Source organism: Alexandromys fortis, unplaced genomic scaffold (assembly GCF_014885135.2).
Source record: "Alexandromys fortis isolate MF-2015 unplaced genomic scaffold, M_Fortis_MF-2015_v1.1 scaffold_117, whole genome shotgun sequence".
NCBI classification, from domain to species: Eukaryota; Metazoa; Chordata; class Mammalia; order Rodentia; family Cricetidae; genus Alexandromys; species Alexandromys fortis.
The window spans coordinates 4,892,874-4,918,613 of NW_026068015.1; the positions used below are offsets into that span (position 1 = coordinate 4,892,874).

Sequence of the window (25,740 nt, forward strand, 5' to 3'; positions counted from 1 at the left end):
AACAAGTATGTGTATTCTCATGGGCAGTCTTGCCGCTGTCATTGTGAAGGCAGAAAGTCTGACAAGACTGTTAGCAGAACCTCTAAGGTAAGAATCTGGGTCTGGGTGTCCTGTCCCAGCCACTTGTGCTCAAGAGGCAAATTAAAGGGACAGTTAATCATGAAAAGCAGAGAGGAGATTTTGTCGGTGTACCCACGTTGGGAAGAACAATAGAGAAGCCCAGTGACCTCAAGAACACCTTCAGGGTGCTGACGTGAGTTTAAGTTTTAAACAGAGCTGAAGCGGCATCTGCTGCTAAGCAGTCCTGGTTGGGGCACGGTTCTTTGCAGATACTGTCACCACCCTGCCTCAGTCTGCCCAGCAAGATGGTCTGACAAACTGTCCAAACCCTACAAAAATCTCTTGGGCTAGCACCAGGCTTCATTCCCAGCATGAGATTCCTGGGGAAATTCCAAATCCTTGGAGACATTATCTCAGTAGTCTGACAGTCAAAGGAAGGACCTGAGTGTCTCTGTGAACATCTTCGCTCCTGTGAGGAGCGATACCTCCCATTCCACAGCCCAGGCTTGCTCACCTTGCTGAGGTTACAGTTGGGGTGAAGCAGGAAACAGCGTTCTGACAAGCCCCTCTCTGGCATGCAGTACACACTGCCTCCTTCAGCTACACCCTAACTTGGAATTTCAGTAACTTTTCTCTCATGAACTTGGGAACATTTTCTAGATGTAATAAAATAATATTCTTGTGACTGACTCATCGAAGTGTGTAGGTTCAGCCTATTAAAGCAAGTGATGATGAGATGTTTTCACTTCTAAAGAAAATAAGTTGCCTAAAATTGATTTCTTAAATTTAGTTACCAAATTGGAATGTGACTAAAATAATATTTGAATCCCCTGCTTTAGCTACTTCTCATCTTGAGCTATATTCTGCAATATTTATTTTTCTATACTGGATTCTCATTAAGGATCCAATTTACTCCATCAAATTTTGCAATCTACTGTATAGAATGAAGAGTTGAGAGATGAGAATCAGGACTTTCAGTTGTGTAAAATGGTGAAGTTCTTGGAGATTGTTGGAGGCACTGAGTATGCCAGCCGCTGGAAGGCTGGATTTCTGCCTTTTAAGGGTAGTTGTGGTGATGCTGAGCTCTGAATATTTATCTGCAGTGAAGGCCCTTTTTTGTCTAAAATTTCTGGTCCTTGTCTCTGATATAGAAGGGTGCACAACTGGCCTTGAGCTATTTAGCATCAGTTTATCTCAGTAACCTTTCTTTTTTCTCTTCAGGCCTATAAATGCTTTTTTAAGCAGTCCTTTGGGAACAGGGGTAGATTGCTCCGCAGACTCATTGATTTGACTATAGAATGTGAGAATTAGAGTTTTACTGGTTTTTTGGGGGTCACCACAGTATCCCTAAGTTTTCATAAAGGAAAATATGTTCAGTAGCTCTGTCCTCTACGCCAAGAACATTGCTCAAAGGAATGTTAGAGAAAACCTTGCAGGTCCCCTTTCTTTGCTTATGTGTGGCGGATGACTGTCTGCCAGAAAGAGCCAGTCTCTTCAAATTTCTGCCTTATCCTTCTCTGTGGGAGTTTTTGATCTGGGTCATGTTTTCTTGTCTTTTTCTTCATAAGGAAAGGGAAAGCCTAAGGGAAGAATTGCGAGCCCTGAAGAAGGAGAATTTGCTGCTGAAGGAAAACAATGCTCTCGCAAATAGGAAGAAAGAACATTATGCCTGTGAAATTAAACGACTCAATAAGGTAGCAGAACAGGGTAGGGTGAGAAGAATGGAGGGTAAAATAACCTCAGCAGCGGCTGAGTCCTGCCGGGTCACAACAGAGTAGAGCCCACAGTGTGCCTCGTCCTACATCTCCTGAGGTCCCTCTCTGGTTTACACAGAACACCTAGCCACAGCTGGCAGTCACATTTGGCTAGGATGCTTTGGGGAATTTCTGTCCCTGCAGAGGACCATGTAAAGGAGAAACAAAGAGAAATTATATACGTCAGTAGGATTTTTTTTTTAAGAAGCACATAACGGCACTGGGTGTTTGTGAACAATAACGTATCTCTTGGTCGACCACAAAAGCTTCCTGAGGAAGCCGCTCTGTAAAGTGAAGGCTGTGGAGCTGGGTGTGATGCATGCATGATGCATGGACGCCTGCTTGGTGCCAGATTCAAGACTGAGATGTCTGATGCCTAAGGAGCCAGCCTAAGTCCACTATGAGTAGGATCTGACAGAAGAGGCAAGGCTCGGGGTGCAAACATGTGGCTTCATGGTTAAGCTCAGAGGAGAAACTAAATTGTTTTAAAGGGAAGATGATGAGTGTGTGAATGTGTGCATATGTTTCTATATATGTGTGTATCTGTATGTGTCTACATAATATGTGGGTGTGTGCATATATGCATGTATGTCTGAGTTTGTATATATATGTAGGTGTGTATGTGTATATATGTCTGTCTGTCTGTGTATATGTGTGATATGTCATGTGTGATATCTATGTGTGTAGACATGTGTATGTTTGCATATATGCATGTATGTGTGTATGTGTATATATGTGTGTATATGTGCATAAGTTTATATATGTGTGTATATGTATGTAGATCAGTTAATGAACTAATGTGATATTCTGGGGAATGAGTACACTAATTCAGTACAAAAACATAAATCCCATACTGTTGTTATTTCAAGAGGTAAGCAAAGGGTAAACACAGGAATGTTGAAATATATGAATGAGTTGAAATCTACATCATTCAATTCGGGATTTCATGGTCAAAGTAACAGAAATGATCTTCTATAGCAAAAGAGAGCAGTTGACGGCCTTCACACTGCATTCAGTCCTGTAACTTTGGACCACACTTCAGCCCATGCTCAGAGATGCTATTAAAGACCCCAGGTAAGATGTACGCTGGCATCATTGACAGGATGCTTGCAAACCGGATTCAGCATTAGGTCTGCTTATAGCATGAGTCATTCTTCAAGAAAGAACAAGAAAATAAAGAAAGACTTCCAAACAGCATTTCATCCTTCAGAGAAAAAGAAAGTGTTCAGACACAAAGTTTCAGGGAAATTAATTCTATGTCTTTTCCTTTTTATCCTCTACTGGAAAAATTACTCCATAGAAATCAGAGGACGTAGGATAACTGCAGTTACATGTGATGTTCTAGTTCATTTTGCCATATGAATGCAAAAAAGTTCATTTCTGTCATGTGAAAGCCCCAAAACTAAAAGAAAAGCCCTCCAAACCCAAACAAACAAAAAACAAACCAAAACAAAAGCTCTGTGCATATAAACAGACAAGAGTTTTCTATTTTTTTTTTCATTTCTGTATGCACATTAGTCTTTGCTATTGGTGATTGTGGTTGACAGAACATTTTTAAATTCAAAGAAATAGGCAGTTATGGTGCACAGCTATAATCTCAGCACTTCTGCCTCAGGTTCAAGGCCAGTCTGATCTCCATAGCTCACTCCAGGCCAGGCAGGTGTATCTCTAAGGAGAAAAATAACTTGATAATTTGGTACCTAGAAACATAAAACCTCATTAAGCAAAAAATAATTTAACAAAAGTCATGTCTTTACTCAAATATAACCTTTCCAAAGAATATTTTTCTTTACATCTCAATTAAAATTATATGCCCTCATTCCAGATACAATCTTTGATTTCTTTCTTGGCATTTATTATTGCTACCCAGTACATAATAATGTACATTTATCATTTATCATCTCATCTCTATTGATCCACTATTGATTGTGAGCTCCTTGAGTTAGGTTTGGGCATAGTAGGAACCCTGGTGGCCACAGTAAATACAGTGTGTGGCCATAGGGCATATAAGGGCTCATAAATATGTCTTGCTTCTTTTTAAGTAGAAGTAAAATAAATTTTTAGGTTAAAAACATAAGACATATTATATAGTAGTTATTCACATAGCAAAGTAGCTATAAAATACAGTTTTCCTATGCATCTTCATGGAGGAAAGGCTTGGTAGAAGCCAGCCAGCATGTAGCCCTGTTTTTTTCTGCTTTGGTCACTGAAGTTTCCTGAGTGTCTAGTACAGGGCCTTTGTCACACAAAGTTCTTACATGTTCACTGAGTGATGAAAGGATGAATAGATTAGTAAGTACACAACATATGCAACGATCGGTTTTTGACCTGAGAATCATCATTTAACAGGCATCACATTACCATAATGCATAATTTATTGCTTATGATTCATTGTGATGAATATGAAAGAATGCTTAAAACCTCAAGAGATTTCATCCCATGCTGCTCAACTGAAACTGCCCCTTAAAAGCTTAGATATAAAGTGATAATTTCTGAGATTTTTCTTACTCATTTAGCACATTTGTTAATATCTAATCAGATACACAATATTAATATTGCAGTTATTGCTATTGGACTTAAATTGCTTGTGTATTTTTATTTATATGTGTGTGCCTGTCTGTTTTTATGTGTTCCATGTGTTTGAGCCCTGAGATTCCAGAAGAAGCACTAGATTTCCTGAAGCTAGAGTTCTAGAATAGGGAGTAGTGCTAGCAACTGAGCCCCAGGGCTCCTAAGTGTCAGATGTTTGGATTTTGTGATGAATGCTTTTCTTTCCCCCCCTTTTTTTACTATTATAATAAATATGGAGATATTTGACTATTCCCCAGAGCATGAATAAGAATCAACCTTTAGCTTCTTGCTAACTCAATCACTCAGAAGAGACACAAGGTTAAGAATGAAGACCTCAGGAAGAGACAGTTACACAAGTAATTAAATGAGCTTTTCAAATGTGTGCCTGAACTCAACTCAGTTCATCTGCTTGGAAGAAAATACCCCAGGATTTTGCTAATATCAAGTTCTTACAGAAATGTTAGATACCTAGCCAGAGTGAGAATTGAGACGAGTCAGCTAACGCCATCCTGTGCAAAATTGACCTGTCTGCCACCTAATCATTTTGGGAATGCAGGGGTCGATCATTTGACTAAACGTATCAGAACCGATAGTGAAAATGACTAATCTAGAAGAGGTTCAAGGAAGTTGGAAAGCACCAACAAATGTTGATTCAACTCACGTTTCATGCATGACTCATTTTAAAATTTCCTGAATAGCATTGCGGAGTAAACCAGGAAATTAAAATAAGGTATCTGCAGAAGTCATGCAGTTGTGGGTCCTGGGCACTGGCACATTTGATAATTGCCATTCATTTGTGAAATCCTCCCTGAATTCTCTCTACTGGCATTTACACAGCATAGAATTATGTTCGGCTCTCCTGATATTCCCTAGAATTATGTAGCTTGTGCATGTCACAAAAGGATCAAGTGCCACTTCTGTTTCACACTTGTAAGGATTCCTAACACCATCGTAAATAAATAAATAAATTAAGACAAAATCCAACTTTTTTTTAATCAACTTTGTTTTTTTCTCTAAGTTCCCCCTGGAGGAAGAAAAAAATAAGTTATTCTTCCTGAAAAGTTCTGATATGTACATTCTATCGGGCTAGGTGGTATGTGTAGTTCTAAGACATGCTGTTAAAGAATTCCCAGTCTGACAATATCTGTTCAGGACTACAAGCTGGCTTCTCCTGCCTGCTTTGTGACCATACTGTGTAGTGGTGGGGAGAGTGCTCTGCTGCTAAGGTCATCCATTAACCTCACTTAAGTTCAGTAAGCTGTGAATTCGTAGACTTCTGAGATGAACCCTTTCTATGCCTGGAGTACTCATTTGACTGATGAATAAACTGTCAAAATGTGGTACTGAGGACACTCATGGATGAGAACGTCTGTCACAATGACATCGTTTTTATTAAACTCATCATGAATTCTAAGTCTCTAAACAAGAGTTAATGTCCTTGCATAATCAAAGTATGAGCACTACAGGCTCGTGATAAAGGATGAGAAGTTACTAGCAAAAGCAAGTTTCTCTTTGCCTCCTTATTCCATGACAAAATCATAAAGTTATAGCACATGCCACCCCACACAGTCATGAGTAAATAAATGCTTTGATAAATCATAAATATGGTTGGCTAGGCCAAGGAATAGAGTGCTTGAAAATGTCAAAACAGAAAAGAAACGCAGTAGGGCCTAGAGGCAGTGACTGTACAGTTGGCCACATGATATGGATTGCCTTGGAGACAAGGTGTGGTTAAACAGCAGTGTCCTTGCATCCCTCATTAGACCTGCGGATTTGGAAGCTCTGGAGACTGTCCAGGGAGGCTGTCTGCTCTCTCTGATGCCCCAAAATAGAAAGATTACAGAGATAGAAAATATACTGGAGGGAAACAGAGACTCTGCAGAAGACTCTTGCTCTTTACTTTCCTTAGCTAGGTGACAGGAAGGCCAACATAGTAATCCCCTTTACTATGTTGAATAGTCGAGGTTGAATAACACACATCATCATCACGTGGAAGACAGAGATTTGGCAAGTATGAACATATGTAGAAAACCAAAAGGAAAAAAAAAGCAGGCCAGCCATGTAGGGAGCATTAAGAATAAATGCTTCATCTTGTACTGGAGGGGATTGTACCAATTATGAAATAATTGCTAAGGTCATTGTAAACCTCGTGTCAACAGTGGGCTTCATTTTTACCACAGGCTCTTCAGGATGCCTTGACAATCAGGAGCACTTCGCTTTCTGAGGGCTCCAGAAAGTGTACAGGCAGGTGCAGCCACACCGAGATGAGGACAAAGGTGGAAAGTCACAAGCACCAGGTAAGAGGCAGAGGTGGGAAGTGGAGTGATCTTGGGAGAGCACAGGGCTCTCTGTTCAAGTTCCTTTGGACAGGTCTGCCTGTCTTTCGATTAAAACAGTAGGAAGGATTTTCTTATTTAGTTAGAGTGATTCAATTTTAAAACCAAATAGGAAAAAATGGAGATTTTTTTCAGCCCCATTGTTCATAGATGAATTCATAAAAGAGGAAATTGAACTTTGGATGGGTTAAGGAGCTTCACCCAAGATCACTCAGTCAAGAGAGTGGCAAGTGCATTACCCTGGTGTGAGATTCTCTCAGCAGTGAGTCTTGAGAGTCTCACGTAGATACAGAGTATTTCTACAACACTTTAAACTCTGGCCCTTTTCAGAGAATGGTAGCAATAGGGCCATTCCACTGTAGCTGCTGGCCTCTGGTTGGCTGAGCGGTAAGTGTACACATTTGCTTTTTTTTTTCATTTTATTTATTTATTGATTGATTGAAAAAATTTCCACCTCCTCCCCGCCTCCCATTTCCCTCCCCCTCCCCCCACTCCATTTTTCCCTCCCTCTCCAGTCTGAAGAGCAGTCCAGATTCCCTGCCCTGTGGGAAGTCCAAGATACTCCCCCCTCCATCCAGGTCCAGGAAGGTGAGCATCCAAACAGGCTAGGCTCCCACAAAGCCAGTTCATGCAGTAGGATCAAAACCCAGTGCCATTGTCCTTGGCTTCTCATCAGCCCTCATTGTCCGCCATGTTCAGAGAGTTCGATTTTATCCCATGCTTACTCAGTCACATTTGCTTTTTGTAATTTAATGCTAATTATTTATTTATATGTGGATGTGCAAACATATATGTTACATGATTTGTGTGTCAATCAGAAAAAGCTGGCTTTCTCCTTCCACTGTGCATTGCATTCAGGTCTTCAGACTTAGAGACAGACTCCTTTTCCACTGCTGAGTCCTGCAGGTCGCAGTAAGTGTAGCTTGGGAAAGAATTCTCCCCACATATGGAATCACTGGCAATCAGGCTAGCTCAGCTCCTCCCATCTTTGGGTAGATAATCAACAGTTTACTGACAGATATCAGTTTCATCCATCCACTACCTCAGCCTCTCTCCAGCTCACCAAGTGAACTTTGTAAGGAAATAGAGGATCTTCAAATTAAACTGTAAAGTTCCATCTTTTCTCCCCCCCCCCCCCCGCAAGGAGAAGTATCTGGGTAATTAGTTTAGTTTGGGTTTGATGCAGACAGTGACAGGTATACAATGGTTCATAACAGCACAGGGGAAAGCAAAGCCCATCTACTGTGCTTGGATGGCTCTATCACTAATGACCCTAATCTACATTTTAACCATTTAGTTCCTAACTGAACAGCTCTAATGGACACATCACCAAGTGCCACATGAAATGTGTGTGGTGTGTGGAATTCTGTGGTTTCACGTAGGAGCTATTGCTAGTTAGCTCTGTATTAGAACTTGAAATACTGTTCAGACATTAAAGCCCTTCTTTCATGAATATGCTTAACTTACTCCACCACAGCAGTGCATGACTTTGGCCAGTGGTCCACGATGAACGATGGAACAAAATAATAAGTAAAGACAAATTTTAAAATTATTTGTGCTGATTTACTTTTGAGTTTCTAGTGTGTGCTCAAAAATAAAGATTTGTAAACTGGCTCTTCTAACAGCCAAAGATAAAATTATAATCATAGGTATCTCTATATCCACCATGGGGGATTATTCATGAACAGAGACTAAGAAAGCTTTAGTTTGGAAAAGCACAGATAGTATCTTTTTAAAAAATAATTAAAAAGCCTGAAAGGAAAAATAAGTTCTCATTCCCTATTAGACAGACTGAATTCTCAGGTATAGAACAAAGAACCTTTGCCAAACACATGTGTGTTCTTTTTTATTTTATTTATTTTTTTAACCTCAAGCCCTTTAGAATTCTGGGGATTGTCACTCGGTATTTTAAGAGGTTATTACTGTGGATGAAATCATTTCCATACATTCTTATAAGGAGATAAAAACTACTAGAAATTCCTTTCAACTTAAGTGTATTAAAGAATTACCCATGACACTGGGTCCCAGAGGCTATTTAAGAAATAAGAGTTCTTCTGGTCTTTTTCTTATAATATTTATCTTGGTAGATTTGAGAGTTTAACTACATACTAAGCAAATACAGGCAAATTGTTCTGAAGCCCTTTTCTTTGAAGAGTTGTGCTGGAATGTGTCTGCCTTCCAAGACACACATATTTTTAAATGCACATGAATAGAGAAATCCCAGGATTTCTTCGTTGGATTTCCAGAATTAATGGAACTGGTACACTTTCAAGGAAGCGGGTTTCATGAAGAGTGTATTAAATAAGAAAGTTGTGTGTAATAAAATATATAAAGAGTAGACTCAGGAAACAATTGTGATGAGTAAATACTGATGTTAATTAAAGAAAATGTAGTTAATGTCACCTTTTAAATAATTTTGAAGTTAACATAATGTAAAGGATTTCATTATATTTTCATAAATATATCTATGCCTGTGGCTCCTTTGCTTATCTTCTACTTCCTGATATTCTTCCTCCTCAGATATGCTCCTCATCCCAGATTCTCCCCTCATCCCAGATGCCCCCCTCCTCTCAGATGCTCCACTCCTCTCAGATGTTCCTCTCCTCTTCTCATGTTCATGTATTCATTCAATATGCTTTCTACTTTCATGCTTTTTCCCTTAAGATTTCTTTCTCTCCTCTCATGACTTTCTATCTTAATATCTTACACACACACACACACACACACACACACACACACACACACACACCTTAAATAATGTGATTTATACTTAGAATAGCTAGAGCATTTTACTTGAAAGGCTGTGCCATGCCTTTTAGTCAGGAGGGAATTGGTTTGAGACCTGCTAAGATGGTCATTTTGCTTCAAAATGTTTAAGTCTTTTAAGAAAAGTTAAAAAGTTAATCATTCTTTCCTTCTTAATTCACAGTAGATTGTGAGTTAAAATTTGCTTTCTTGATGCTTTTTCCAGGACCGACATAAAATTCTCAATTTTACATGTGAGTTGGTTTGGCAGAACCATTTCTAAGAAATTAAAAAGTATTTTATGCAATAAAGAAAAATTAAGTTAAAGGGGATCAAAATATAATTAGATAATTTTATGAAAATCATTTATTCGTTCTAATAAGTAACAACAATGGGTGAAAAATTCTAAGTGTTCTTAGTGAACAAATTACTCTCTTATTTATTTCTTACATGCGAAGCTACTTTAATTCTTTTTGTTTGAGCACAAATTATTTTTTCCTTACATATTTTATTCCTATTATATTAAATTCAGATTGATGATAACTCAGTGTTGAGGTCTGGTGATGTATTTCCTGTTACGGAGCTCTGGTCCAGTCAAGAACAAATATCCATCTATTTAACATTATGGAGAATGACCAACAAATAACTTTTGTTCCCATGACATTTGTAATTTTTTATTAATGTCAATAAAACAATCAGTTTTCTAAGTACAATATGGCATAATTTTGCTTATAAGCAAAGAAACGTCCTCAGATGTAATATTTTAAGTCTATCAGAATTTTTCTTTTTTTTTCTTTTTTTAAGAGAAAACACTCAAGTTTTAATAATGGCAAGCTTCACCTTGGAAAAAAATAGGACAAAACCAGTGGGGTTTGGTGTTGTGCCATCAAAATAAAGCAAGCCTGTGGGTTTCACTTCTGACCTATGGACTTCAGATGTTTCATTGGCCAGAACTCCTGGGTGCCATTTATCTCTCAGGGGTCTTAGGCCTCCCAGAAGCAACTACAATTCCTCTTTTTTTTCTTCTTTTCCTTCTTACTTTTTAAATTTTTTATTAGAATTTTTCTTTCAAGCTATGGCAGCCAAATACTTTTAATGTCTCATTCATTGTTGTAAAATTATAATAGAATTTATTTAAAAAAAGGTACAGGAGATGATTTGGTCTTATTAAGTGTATTGACAAGGACATTTGGCCATACTGTATCTGTGGTGATACAGAACATGGGATGTAGGATATCAATGGTTTTGACTAAGAAATCAAAAGCCAGCTCCTTTTGGGTGTATCAGGTAGGAAGGATCCCAGGCTGTTGATTTTGCAAGACAAAGATGGGCCTTAAACAGTGTGAAGACATAAAGCAAAGCAGTGTGGCTCTGAACAACATAGCTGTCTGTGTCCCAGAGTCCTCATCTATCAGGTGGAGATCATGCTGTGGTACAGAGAGACAGGGAGACGATGCTGACTGTACAGAAGGTCACAGGGCAGCTGCTGTCCCACGTCAACACATACCATACTTTGCAAACATGCAGAGAGAGTCTCAATGGCAGGCTGACCAATTCCAATTTATTTAGCAAGTGGTGGAAGTGTCTGTGTTTATATCCAACTACATTTACCAAGAAAGAATGGTATGAACTGACGAATTTGTATAACACTTAAAGTTATCTGACTTTCTAACTTGCCTTTGGGAATTTCAAGATAGAATCAACATATCGCAGGCAGGGCAGTTCAGTTGGCATCATTGCTGGCAACACACCCACCCTTGGATGAGCAGGTCACTCATAGCTGAGTCAAAATCAATTTGGGAACTAATGATTTGAAATCTCCTGATAGATAACATCTTTTTCTGTATATAAACTCTTGTCAAATAGAGGGGGAAAACTACAAAGCAAGCAACTAAAATGGGTATTTTGGCCCATACACAAGTCCTCTTGTCTTTAATCTACAAATTTTTTCCCCCACATTTCTCGTGGTTCAAGTGAAATCTTTTTCTAATCATGCAGTAGATGGTCCAGAACCATCCATGTTTTCACTATTCCTAAAAAAGTCAGTGACTAGATAGTACTTAGGAATTGCAGAGGTCATGGAACCCTATAACATGAGGGGCCTGCTGTTTGTTTGTGTTTCTGTCTCACCCAATACCCCACAACTGTTTAGCCCTAAAGAAAATCACACATAGGTCTCCATAAATTATAAGCTGATTGGCCCATTAGATCTAGCCTCTCATGTGGCTAATTCTCACATCTTGATTAACCAACCCATTTTTCTGATGTTAGCCATGTGGCTCAGTATCTTTTTCAGTGAGGCAGATCACATCCTGCTGCTTCGGTGGCCTGGGCAGGAGTGGGAGGAATCAACTTCCTCCATCCCAGAATTCTCCTGTTCTCATTGCATCATTTCTACTTCCTGTCTGGTTTTCCTGCCTATACTTTCTGCCTGGACAATCAGCGTTTATTTATAACATGATTGACAGAATACAGACAATTCTCCCGCACCAGAATACATGTGCCTCTCAGAGTATATCACAGGTACACAGGGTGTGTCAGAGTAGGTTCCAGCAAGTACAGATCCCTTCACAAACCCACATGCACCTGAGAAATGCAGTTCTTAGGTGTTCTCAAGTATTCCAGATTTCCTTAATGATAGTGCCATTTTGTGCAAGACTTACTTCATGAGACACTTCTATCACACATAAGTTCTTATTGACATTTATTGTTTTGACCAAGTATTACGATAGATTAGACTAAACTTTCAAATGTAAACAAAGACTGGTTGTATATAGCAAGTGTCAGTGAAACTTCTAAATTTTCCCTACTTGCAGTAAACTGATACTATTGCTCTCCCCAGATGTGTCTCTCAGCCTGTAACTGTGGCCTGGTTTTCCATCTGCAGATCCCATGAGTACCAAAAACCACAGAGCACTGAGTAAGATTTCCTCTTCCAGCATATGAGTTTATAGGAATGTCTGTTGGTGGAAATGATGTATATCTCTTAAATAAGAGCACCTCTTTTACCTAACCTCTTATTTGCAATCTTCCACTGGTCCATGTCCACTATAATTAACCTTAAAACACTGAACCCATAAGACATAGGGATATGTGTAGATTAAGTAAAAGATACCAAATTGAACTCTAATTTCTTAAACAAATCTATTTATACAGGCCATTCTCAATTATCACATGACACCACCCAAAGTACAGTTTTACATACAAGATGAACAAAGTAAATATAACCAAACCAAACCAAACAACTGTGATGTTCTCTTTGGTTATAAAATGGTATTGAATTACTCTGAATATTTCTAGGTACATGCAAAGGAGTTTTGAGCTTTCCAGTTAAAAAGGACTTTCATGGAATATTCAAGAAAAAGTAGCCCACTAAAAATCTCCGTTGCAGCTGTGTCTGCCAGGATAATTGAGTAATTACTTGTGAATGGAATTGATTTGGCCTGTCAACCTGAATGAGTCTCTTGATGTCCAGAGCACTCTTGCTGTCCTTCCACCCCTATAATCACTATTTGATTCTTCTCTGCTTTGCCAGCATGGGCAGAGTCTTCATCCGTGTGGAATGGTCATATATTTTCTGCATCTTGGAATGACCAGACAACTCTCCCTGCCCAAAAGTAACCATTGTAGGAGGAGCAGCAGGCTGTGTTCCCGCCCAGCTCTTGCACGACTAGCTTTACCCGAAATAATTACACAGAAACTGTATTCTTTTAAACATTGCTTGGCCTATTAACTCTATCCTCTTACTGGCTAACTCACAAATCTCGATTAACCCATTTCTAATAATCTGTGTAACAACACGAGGTGGTGTCTTACTGGGAAGGATCTTAACCTGCTTCCATCTTGAAGAGGAGAGCTATGGCGACTGCCTGACTCAGCTTTCTTTCTCCCAGAATTCTGTTTTGTCTACTCCACCTATCTAAGGGCTGGTCTATCAAAGGCCAAGCAGTTTCTTTATTAATTAACCAATGAAAGCAACAGATAGATGACACTCCCACATCAAACCATGACCCAACTCTGATACTGGAAGTAGGGTTTTCCTAGCAAAGCACTTAAATAAATGTTTTTCTCCCAGTTGCCTGGAACCTTTGTACTTTTGTGTGGAAAGCATAACTAAAATCCTTCACTATGGGAGAAGATGAAGACTATTTGATGGCAGAAGGGCACTGGAATTTAGTGATGTCTTTTTTTGGACCTGAGTCTTTCCCTGATGTGGCAAGTTGTTAGTCACATCTGCTCTCTGTCTTTGTTACTGGCCCTCCTGGTCATCTATATTTACCATACACTTCTGGGGCTTTTCAACCTCGGCCATCATTCTTTTAGAACCTTTCGTTCAAGGATGTAGAAGTAAATTAAGTTTGTGGGAAACATAAGGAAAAGGAGTTCTACAGTTTGGGAAATTGGATAGTCTTGTGAAATACAAGGTACAAAAATAATTCAACTTTATGTAGGAATGGAGATGGTTGGGTGCTTCTGTCAAGCCTTCATTAACAGGAAGAAGGAAGAATTCATGTCCTATGGTGTAGTAAACTATCCCTGTTGATTAGAAAAGGCAAGGAACTCCAGATCATAAAATTATCACCCAAAAGGCCAATATTTGATGAAAGCAATGTAAAGGCTTATGTTTTAAGCAGTATTCTGTTGTATGAAATCAGTGTAACAAAGCCTGAGGTGAGTTTTAAAAGAATAATTCATCATTCTTTATATCAAAGCCTGAATTAAATCGCATCTAATAATGTTGGTAAGATTACACTTTATTACCTCATTTTGGCAGCTCTCCTGGAATATAAAGCCAGGGCGTACATCACTTATCCTATGTGTTACTTGAGACATCTTAAAATAAAGGAGAAGATAAAGAGATAGAGCTGATCTCATTTCCTCTTGTGGTTCTTTCATGGGCCAAAGGAGCCAAGAGCCTGGGTGTCTGAGGGGTGAGGTGGGTTAGGCTTCTGCAAAGGCTGCCTTTCTTGGTAACTGAACTAAATAAACTATGGTAGTTGAGCTTTTCCACTGAGTTTTGTATTTGCTATTCACTACAGATTGCTGTTGCGGCCACCTTGTGAATTCTCTAAGCTGGCTAATTTTCCTTGCCTTATATTTAGGATAGAATTAAACAATTGAGCCCAAGGCCTGCATTATCTGTGGGAGAATGGGGAAAAAAAGGACATCGTGTGAGTGTGAGCAGAAAATTAGACCAACTGTATGGACGAGAAGAGATTGTGACTCTTCACTCCAAGAAGTTAAATGCAAAGACGTTGGCTTGGAACTTTCTTGGCAGTTTAGGATAGTAAGTGGTGACACAACATCACCAAAAGAGGGTTGGGAAGGAAAGGGTTTGTTTGATTTATATATCCTGAATGACAGTCCATGAAGGGAAACCAAAGCAGGAGCTCAAACTGGGGAGGAACATGAAAGCAGGAGCTGATGCAGAGGCCATGGGGGAGTATTGCTTACTGGCTTGCTCCTTGTGGCTTGCTCAGCATGCTTTCTTATAGAACCCAGGGCTACTATTCCAGGAGTGGTATCACCCACAATACATTAATTAAAATGGCCTACAGGCTTGCCTACAGCCAGATCTTAGGTAAGCATTTTCTGAATTGATGTTCCCTCCTCTTAGATGACTACAGCTTGTGTCAAGTTGATATAAAACTAGCTAACATAAAAATGTATAACTTATTCAATGCTGCTGGCTTATTCCCTGAGAGCCAACACTTAGGTGTAAACTTAGGAGGAAATTTTAAGTGAGAAAAAGTCTAATCTTTTCAGTATAACTGCTGTATAATGTAGAGACTACCTTTTTTAAAGCTTCAGTGCGAGGGGGAAGCTTTGTCCTGCTTTGCCTACTGAACTGCTTGCTGAATTCCCAAGATATCTGTGGACTCTTTAATAATCCACTAGAAAATATTAAGTTTGTATTTTTTGTTCCTGGCTTTCTTATTGCCTGCAAATGAAGGTATTAAAGTAGTATTTATTGACAGCAATATGTTCTTTATTTGATTTGCATGAGATTGTAAGATTTCAAAGATGTTTATACTTCTTCATAGATCCAAACACATCATTTCAAGACAGGGAGAAGAACAGAGAGAGTAGGGAACAGAGAGGGGGGTAGAGGAGGGGATGTTCTAGATATTGTCTCTTTCTATGATAAAACACTGACTGAAATCAACTTGGGGAGGAAAGGGTTTATTTGACTTACATGCCTGCATCACAGTTCATCATTGAAGGAAGCCATAGTAGGAGCATAAAGCAGGAACCTGAACGCAAGAACTAAAGCTGAGACCCTGAAGGAATGCTACTTGCTCCCCATGGCTTGCACAGCGTAATTTCTTATACGAGGACCAACTGCCCACGGGTGGCACTGTGCACAGTAATATAGGTCCTCCCACATATATTGTTAATGCCCCATAAGTATGCATATGGCCTGAAAGAAGCAATATGCCTCAGTTAGGTTCCCTCTTCCCTGGTGATCCTACTTTATGTCTAGTTGACAAAAATTAATCAAGACTGAAAAGAGAGAGGCCGGAGGATGAAGGAAAGGAAAGAAAAGAAAAAAGAAAGCAAGAGAGGGAAGAGGGAAAGAAGGGAGGGGGGGAGGAAGAAAGAAACAGAAAATGTATAACTTCCAAGTCACAGGAACTCTAGCCAGGCACATGCAGGGGGGCTGAGGTAAGGGGGTGAGATGAGGAAGATTGGCAAAGATTTGTATTAAGATGACTTTTTTGTGTGTTGACAGTTGACTGCTTAATAAAATCCACACTGTATAATTATATTGTAATGTGCCACAATGCCTTTTTTGAAGTCTATATTTCTGTAATGATGCTTTATTTTTCCCACAGCCAGACTATCAGTGGAATGCTCTTAACCAGACTCCTCCACATGTACAGCACAAGGCACATGGTAAGAGCACAGCTTTAATGGGCGTTCTTTCATGTTTACATACAAGTGGGGTCTTTAGGGGAAGGCTTATTCAATATTTGTTTGTACTAGGGAAGGCTTCCTGTGTAGCTCTGTCACGCACACACAATTCTAATTTGGTGGTCTGGTATGAACTCCTCCAGACAATGGTAACATGATGAAAGAAACGTATGTCTTGGTTCTCTCTTCTGCTCCTATTCCAGGCTCAAAGACTTAGAAATGAAAACATTAAGTAGAGCCATACCCAGTAACATCAACAGCACTCTAATTCTACCCCAAAGGACAGATGCAACCCCACAGCCCAGGGGGAGTCAAGGAAGGCTCTTGTTCATTTTGTTTTGAGACTAATAGCTTCAAACTCACTCTGTAGCTAAGGAGGAGCTTGAAATCCTGATCATGCCATGATGTCCTAAGAGCCAGGATTTCAAAGCTCAGAACAGTTTTTCCTTGAGATGTGATGGCAGATTCTAAGGAAACAGTCTTTTCTGTTCTGCCAGAGTTGCCCACAGTACCCGTCTCACACAATGCTTCCTCCACATGTAACCACAAGACACATGGTAAAGTAGGGAAAATACCAAATGCAAAATATTCAAGACTGATAATGCCTGTCAGGCTCATTTTTCTTTGCTTTACTAGTCTCGCCTTTTCTCTAGAATCAGCCTTACTTTCTGCTTGCTTGAACAGTACCTTTAGGTCTTCCAGGAGTGGGTATTTTGAACAGAATTATAAGTAGAGTCCCTCTGCTATTCTCATCCATTTAAAGCCTTCTGTGACACACACTAACTTGACCTTGTTCATTTTCAGAGATGTGTATTTTTCTAGATGCCTCAAGAGAAGCTCTGTAGCTTTAACTTGTACTTGAAATGCTATCACATTTAAATCCAAGCTGAGTTAATTTTAGTTTTTAACATGCTACACCCCCTTGCTCTGATATCTGCAGTGCACATTTCCTCTCTCTTGGCCCAGCATCAATCCATGCCCACAAGTCTCCATGACAAATATCCCATGTTGATGGCATCTCCAATATCCTGGAGTCTCTATAGCCACCTCGGCTCTACTTTCACAGCCTTACAAAATGGTCTCTGAAGACCTCTTTGCAGGGACTTGAATCCTACCACATGTTGCCTGACCTCAGCTGCTCTCTGAAACCACGGAATGGAGCAGAACTCCATGACACTTGCAACCTTGTGTTTCCTCTAACCCAACACCATGTGGATTACATTGCCAAGCTCTGCTGCCATCAGTAGATGTAACCTGGGGCAATTGGACCACAGTTACATCAGCTTCTGTGCTCTGAGCCTGGGAAAGCTCTCTGTTGCATTTCCACTTCTGAGGAACAGGGAATTCCTTTGGATGTTTTCTCAGTTCAGGCTTTTTCCTTTCGTGTAAATTTGAATTTTTATAAATTGGAGCCTCTAATGAGTGGGTCTTATCTTAAAGTCACATTTTATATTGGTTCTAATGCTGAATGCCATCTTTCTTATCAGTGAAGCTGTTCTGAAAAATCAGAGCTGCTTCATTGTCTGCACTCTGTGTGAAACTGCAAGCTTGCTTTTATTCCCTTCCTCAACCAAACAAATTGTCTTTAAATTCAACTTCTCTCAAGTTCTCAGGACACAGGTAGAATGTAGTTACATTCTTTGCCAAAACATCATGTGAATGCTAGGAAACATTACAAAAATGGGGATTCTCTAATAAAATATCCAGATATATTACAGACAAGTAACTAGACTTTTGAATTGTTTTGTTTTCTACTACAGATAGATTACAAATATCACCAATAAAATTTTGGGTTCCTTTATAATGGAGAAATTAATTAGAAAGGCCTATGCTTAGCCAGGACTATTGCATAATGTCTATAGTTTTGAAAGACATTGAAATGCGACATGGTATACTTTTCCACTTTCTATTGGTCTGTAATGAAAATAAGCATTATCACCACGTGCTACAGTTTTAGTCATTAAAAGACACAATACAATAGAGAATTCGCTAGCCAGTCATTTGCACATTACTATCAAAGTCATCCAAAGCCAAAGTCACAGAAGATAACAATCACATAAAATATGAATTAATTATGATATTTGTAATCTAAATAAAACATGTAAAATGAAACTTATTAGTCATATAACATCTACTGACATATCTGCCTAAGAAAATATAGTTAGCTTTATGGTTCATAAACTTATAACATAACAGCATCTTCAACAATAACACTACAATCAAGAAAAGACCTGTAATGTGCCAACTTCAGTAGTTTTATAACATTGTTTCTTTTAATCTTATCAGCAATACTCTAGCATAAGTGTGCTTTATTCTACCTCATATGTAAGGAATTGAGCTGTGGAGAATTTTAGTATCATTTTAATTTCACAGTGCAATTTAGCACTGAATTTAGATTCTTTTACACACAGGATTGCAAACCTTGTGATTTCAATTTCAATTGACAGTGTCTTTGAAAGCTCACTCCCATTACTATATTAGAAATGCTAAAAAGGAGAATGGAAGTTCTTATTTCGGTAATGTTTAATTTTCAACAATTTCTTTGCACTCGCAATATGTATTTTGCCTTTTTCTAATTTTTTATTATAACTAAAAGTAATGAACTCATTCTACAAACAACACAATTGCTCCGAAGGAGGGCATAAAAACCACTATACAACACAAACAGAAAGCACTGTGTTTTCTTTATCTGATGTTTAGACTATCACTAGGAAAAGACACAGCACTGTATATAATATTAGTAAACATATCACTACCTAACTCATGCATGAAAGGACTGGCAGAGCCTCTCAGGATAGCTGCTATTGAAGCCTGTCATTCTCTGTTCCCACAGCACTGTCACTGACTGTGTCTGGATACAGCAGGAGGATGACTCTTTGTGGGCTGGGGATACCAGATAAATTCCTTATGCAGAATTAACTCTTCGGGTTCCTACTTCCCCCTTCTACTCTGTAGCTGTTTCATAGCTCAAATTAGGCTGTATTCAGCAAGTCTCTGAACCTGTCCTCATCACAATGAATCCTATGCTTTCATTATCTTTACCAGTGCATCTTGCTGTGCTTTGGTTCATTTGCTGGGAGTCCCTTTAGATCTGTAATTTTAACTCAGTTGTTTTGGATGTTCATATATGCACGTAATGGTGATGATTACTAAGAAATCATAGGTTTGAATATTTTAAATATACATTGTCTTAGCTTCATCCCTGCTGCTGCGATAAAGTACCCTGATCAAAGCAACTTAAAGGAGAAAGGATTTATTTGACTCATAGTTCTAAACCAATGGACTGATATCTCTCTTTCACTCTCTCCAGGACCCAGCCCATGAAATGGTACTGTTCACATGCAGAGTGGCTCTTTCCATCTCAATTAACAAAAATATGAAAATCCCTCACTGGCACGCCTACAACCCAACCTAACCCAGACAGTTCCTTACTGAGAGTCCCTTCCCAGTCCATTCTAGATTGTGTTAAATGACCATGAAATCAAACCATCACATACATATGATTGTTTAATGGCAGTAGTCCTTGTTATCTGACTAACATATTTATCTACTCTTCAAGAACATTGTTCATTAGTATAACATGTTTAGATTGGAAATACTAGGAATAAAATGATGGAAGAAAAAGTGAGTGAAAAAACTAAATTATTTTTCTGATAACACATAAACAAAAGTTACTTCTTTTAGTATTCCTGTATATATTTTTTAATGTGAAAACTACTTAAAGTATTTTACTTCTGTGATCAGGAGCAACCCCTAGAAGTATGACTATTTTATTTTTTATTTCTTTTTCTTAATGAGTATGTAACTATATATGAGGCACAGTGTGGGATTTCTGTTCACGTGTGGCTCACACTGGTCAATCAGGATGGTTAGCACTTTGTATACTCACTGTCTCTGAGTATATGGAACCCTTGAGATATTCTAGCTCTTTACAAGATGTAAGAAGTTCTGGCATGCTCTGGCCACCCATAGTTCTGTCTTTGATATTCACTATCCACTTTCCTATATTCCCCCAAATGCTAGCCACCCTTCTTAGCATCTAGTGATTACTACCGTATTCTCTTCTGCTTTGAGACGAAAGAGTTTAGCATTTCATATGTGAAAGAGAACATCTGGTATTTGTGTTTTTGTGTCTGGATCATTTTGCTTAAGAAAACAACCCTTAGTTCTATCCATTCTGTTGTAGACAAGAGGGTCTCATTATGTTGTGATTTAATAATATCCTATCCTGTACAAAACTTATTTGCCCATTAATAGATACATAGTATCTTGGTTAGGTTTCTATTGCTATGAAGAGATACCATGACAGTGGCAACTCTTATAAAAAAAATATGGTGGCTGTTTGCAGTTCAGAGGGTCAGTCCATTTTTGGACTTTTGCAGGGAGTATGGTGGCATGCGTGTTGCAGGAGTAGCTGAGAGTCACACATTGGGTAGTATCCTGAGCATAAAAAACCTAAAGCCTGCCCCCAAATTAACACACCTCCTCCAACAAGGTCATAATCACCTCCAACAAAGCCACACCTCCTAGTAGTGCCACTCCCTAATAGATTAAGGGGGCCAGTTACATTCAAACTACCACATTCCAATACCTGGCATCCATAAGTTTGTAAGACTATCATAATGCAAAATGCATTTGGTCCAACTTCAAAATACCCATAGTCTAAAACTTGTTTCAAAGTCCAAAGTCTCTTGTGAGACTCATGCAATCTCTTAACTGTAATCCCCTGCAAAATTAAAATCAAAAAGCAGATAACATACACTTCTGACATATAATGGCACTAGATATGCCTCACCATTCCAAAATACAGGGAAGGGGGCATAGTGAGGAAATACTGGACCAAACCCAGACTGAAAACCAGCTGGGCAGACTCCAAACTCTGCGTCTCCACTTCCTTCCACCTTTGCTTCCTGCAACACACTTCTTTCCTTTTTGCTGGTTCAACTCCCTGATAGCAGTTTTCCTCAGCAGACATCCCATGACTCTGGCATCTCTAATATTTTGGGGTCTCCAAGGTAATCTAGGCTTCACCTTCACAGCTGCACACAATGGCTTCACTGGGCCTTCATTCAGGGACGCCCCTAACACACACCTGACCTTGGTCGCTTTATTCCATAACTCTTTTTCTTCTATCCTTAACTCTAAAATAAGACCCATGTGGCTGAAGCTGCCAAGGTCTGATGATTCCTGGGGCTGGAACATAGCCCCCTTGCTCAATTACTTCAATTATAATTTCAATTAAAAAACCTCACCAGCTTTCTGTTTTCCTTGCAATCTAAGTTCAACTGTCTTTGAATAAGCACTTTAGACCAGGCTGGCCTCAAACTCAGAGATCTCCCAGTCTTTGGCTTCCCAGGGTTGGGATTAAAGGTATATCCCACCACATCTGGCTTTTAGCTTCTATTTAGTTTCTTTTCACAAGTTGGAAATTTAGCTTCTTTTATTCTATTTCTTAATCTATTTATCTCCTTGAACATAGAATTTAGCTCCATTCCACTTCCTGGTGTTCTTTTTCTTCTCAAAATTTACATTTTGTAATTTACCCTGCTCAGCTTACATCTTTTTCACTATAAATCTTCATTAGAGTAATCACTAAAAACCATACAACAGGATCTATACTAGGCTGATTGATATTTTATATGCCAATGGAATAAATCCAAAACTCTTCACCTTAGCCTCAGGCAGACTCTTCAGACAAGGGCTAAAGGCAACTATATCACAATAACAATCTCTAGGCAACATATTAAATTCTTTTCCTCTGAAACCTCATGAGGTAGCCCCACCGTTCATCAAATCATATTCAACACCACTGTGTTCCATGCTGCTACTTAGTATGGCCCATTTTGGAGTGCTTACAGCATTCCACTGTTTTCCTAACCCAAGCTCCCAAAGTTCATATTACTTCAAACAGGATTATGGTCAGGCCTATCATAAAAATACCGCAGTCCCTGGTACCAGTTTATGTTGTTGTGAAGAGACATCTTGACCACAGCAACTCTTATAAGGAAAACATTTAATTGGGGTAGCTTGCTTACAGTTTCAGAGGTTTAGTCCATTACCAACATGTTGGGGAACATGGCAGCATGCACCATGGTGGTACTGCAGAAGTTGCTGAGACTCCTACATCTTGTAGGCAACAGGAAGTTGACTGACATCCTGGGCAGTATCCTAAACACAAGAAACCTTAAAGTCTGACCCCCCCCCCCCAGTGACACACTTCCTCCAACAATGCCATACCCACTCCAAAAAAAAAAAAAAAAAACCCACATCTCCTAACAGTGCCACTCTATGCGATTATGGGGGGCAATTAGCTTCACATATAAGTTTATTCTATGATTTTGCTACTGAGGTATCTTTTTAATACAATGATAGTTTTCCATAGGTATATTTCTAGAAGTCTGAAAATTTGGCCTTTTGGTTGCTCTACAAAAAATAAGTGGAGGACTGGAGAGATGGCTCAGTGGTTAAGAGCATTGCCTGCTCTTCCAAAGGTCCTGAGTTCAATTCCCAGCAACCACATGGTGGCTCACAACNAGAGAGAGAGAGAGAGAGAGAGAGAGAGAGAGAGAGAGAGAGAGAGAGAGAGAGAGAGAAAAGCTAAATATTTTCTCCAGAGGAGCTAGGGGAGTTGCCTAAGGAATTGGAAATGATGTTGGTAAAGTAATGGCCTGTGTCACCTCACAAACTGTCAAATCCTAGACTGCACAAGACTAATGGCTCTCTTATAAGACTTTCTTTCAGTATTGCTCCCCAAACTCAAAGGCACAGAACTAGCAATTTAAGGGCAAAGTGATAAAGACTCTCTTACTTAGGTGAATAAGCTTTCTCAGGAGTAGCTTTTTGATTCTGAAACAAGTCACAGAGCTCATTAACAGAACCAGTGGAAGCGATAATAGACTATGACTACCTTTAATTGTCCCTCTGTTGTGTTATGCATTGTAAGGCCAGATTTGGGATGAAAGTCTTGTCAGTGGTTTTATGGCAGGATTGGAGTTTTAAAGTAAGATAATCTCACACCTATAACAAGATCAGTTCTGCCTGAGGCACATGTCCTGACTCACCTTCAGAAAGCTTTGTTGACCACGTAAAAACCAAACAATTTAAGGTACTGATTTCTCAAACTAAAAAAGACTGCCCATCATTTAGCATGCTTAGAATTAGCTTTATTTTTCATAAACTTTGAAATAAAATATTGACTATATATATTTTAAATATTACCTTGGGTATAAAGAATTGAAAGGTTTTAAATATTCTTTACTACAGTATATTACTGTAGTATATTACTCTATTATACCAAAATATATTATAGTATATTCCATATTTATGCACAGAAATATTTTAATATCAATAAAAGTGTACAGAGAATTTAAATAAGTATATGAATGTAGAGGGTTGCTTGTTTGTTCCTGGCTGCACAGACTCGAAATAGCCACACATAAACTGTATTAATTAAATCACTGCTTGGCCTATTAGCTCTAGCTTCTTATTGGCTACCTTCTTATATCATAATTCAATTCATTTCCATTATTTTATATTTTAACCACAAGGCTTGTGGCTTACTGGCAAGGTTCCAGGGACATTTTTTTCCCTCTGGTGGCTACCTGGCATCTCTTTGATTCCTCCTTCTTTCTCCCAGCATTCAGTTTAATTTTCCCTGCCTAGCTCTCTTGTACTCTCTCACAGGCCAAGGCAGATTCTTTACTCATTAGCCAATAAAAGCAACACATATACAGAGAGACCTCCCAAAGCATATGAAAATAGAATTGCATATTAAATAATACTTAAAACTGCATTTGGTTTTAATATAAATTTCAAAAATTAAGATCACAAAAAACTATGTTTATTTGCACATTGTCAAATTTGAAAGCAGGATATTACTTAGGCAAGTATTTTTATTTTGTAAAGCAAAATTTGGAATTTGAAAGTATAAAATCAAGAAAAAATATAAAATATGGTCCAGAGAACTAGATTCAGCAAATGCCCAATATATGTCAGCAGGGTGTTTAAGTAACTCATCTTGGACTCGTAAATTTTCTTATCTCTATCTATGCCACACATGCCATGCATTATACATGTGCTCATAACATACATCTATCTGGACTTTTTTAATTTCTTATGAAATGACAGGAATGTAAGGCACATTGCTTTTGGGAAGGTCCAAGGCCTTCCCTACTATATCTAGGCTGAGCAAGTTATCCATACAAATAGAATAAGTTCCCCAAAAGCCAGAACATGAATAGTGATAAATCCTGGTGCCATTGCCAGTGGCCCCTCAGCGTGCTGCAGCCATGCAACTGTCAACCACATTCAGAGGGACTAGTTTGGTTCTATGCTTGTTCTTTCCCAGTCTGACTGGAGTTGGTGAGCACACATTAGCTCAGGTAGACTATTTGAGTGGTTGTACCCATCATGGTCTTGACTTCTTTGCTCATATTCTCTATTGCTCCCACTCTTCAGCTGAACTTTGGGAGCTCAGTCCAGTGCTCTGATGTGGGTCTCTTCCTCTGTTTCCATCAGTTGCTGGATGAAGGTTCTATGCTAATATTTAAGATATTCATCAGTCTGACTATAAGGTGAGTCAAGTTCAGGCCCCCTCTTATCTTTTGCTTAGGTTTTTAGTCAGAGTCATCCTTGTGAATTCCTGGGAATTTCTTTAGAGCCAGGTTTCTTAAGTCAATGTGCCTTTACCTTCTCTGAGAAGTGGATGGGTGTAGATTGGGAGGGTTTGTTGAGGGAATAGGAGGAGGGGAGTGAACGGGAACTTGGCTTGTATGTATAATGAAAAGATAGTTTGTTTTCTTTTTAAAAATAATAAAAAAGAATGGAAAATGATGAGAATGGATATTTTTTTTAATTTTCAGATATCTAATTAAAATGTTGACGAGAATTTTCTTAATGAAATAAATAATAATTATGTGTATATGCATATGTGCTTATTATTATTACTTTATATAACAGAATGCAGAACATTAAAATAATGGAAAAATCAATAGGCAGATGCTAACAGTTCATCACCTCTGGAGAAGTCTGGTCAGTAATGGGAAGATGATGACTATTCAGAAACTTTACCAACTTTCTGCAATCTCTTTTCTCTTGCTCTAATCTTTAAAATGCAGGCTAATGAACCAAAACAACCTTAATGAAACTTAATTATAGCAAATTAGATAAGGGTCAAAGCAGTAGCATATAATTTGCTTTATTTCTCTCCCTTCCTCTCCCTCTCCATTCCCCCATACATACATACATACATACATACAATGTGTGTGTACATATAGTGTATATATATCCATACGTTCATACACACACACACACACACACACACATGCACACATTCTTTTTTCATTTTTCGAGACAGGGTT

General features: G+C 38.7%; 1 protein-coding gene across 1 annotated transcript in view; it reads left to right on the plus strand.

Moving 5' to 3' along the window:
• Tnip3 (TNFAIP3 interacting protein 3) overlaps nucleotides 1-25,740 on the plus strand; it is a 40,298-nt gene that overhangs the window by 7,753 nt on the left and 6,805 nt on the right. Inside the window, exons 5-7 of the mRNA XM_050162318.1 lie at nucleotides 1,629-1,754; nucleotides 6,566-6,682; nucleotides 16,303-16,363. Coding sequence (XP_050018275.1) covers nucleotides 1,629-1,754; nucleotides 6,566-6,682; nucleotides 16,303-16,363 — 304 coding nt within the window. The remainder of the gene's footprint in view (nucleotides 1-1,628; nucleotides 1,755-6,565; nucleotides 6,683-16,302; nucleotides 16,364-25,740) is intronic.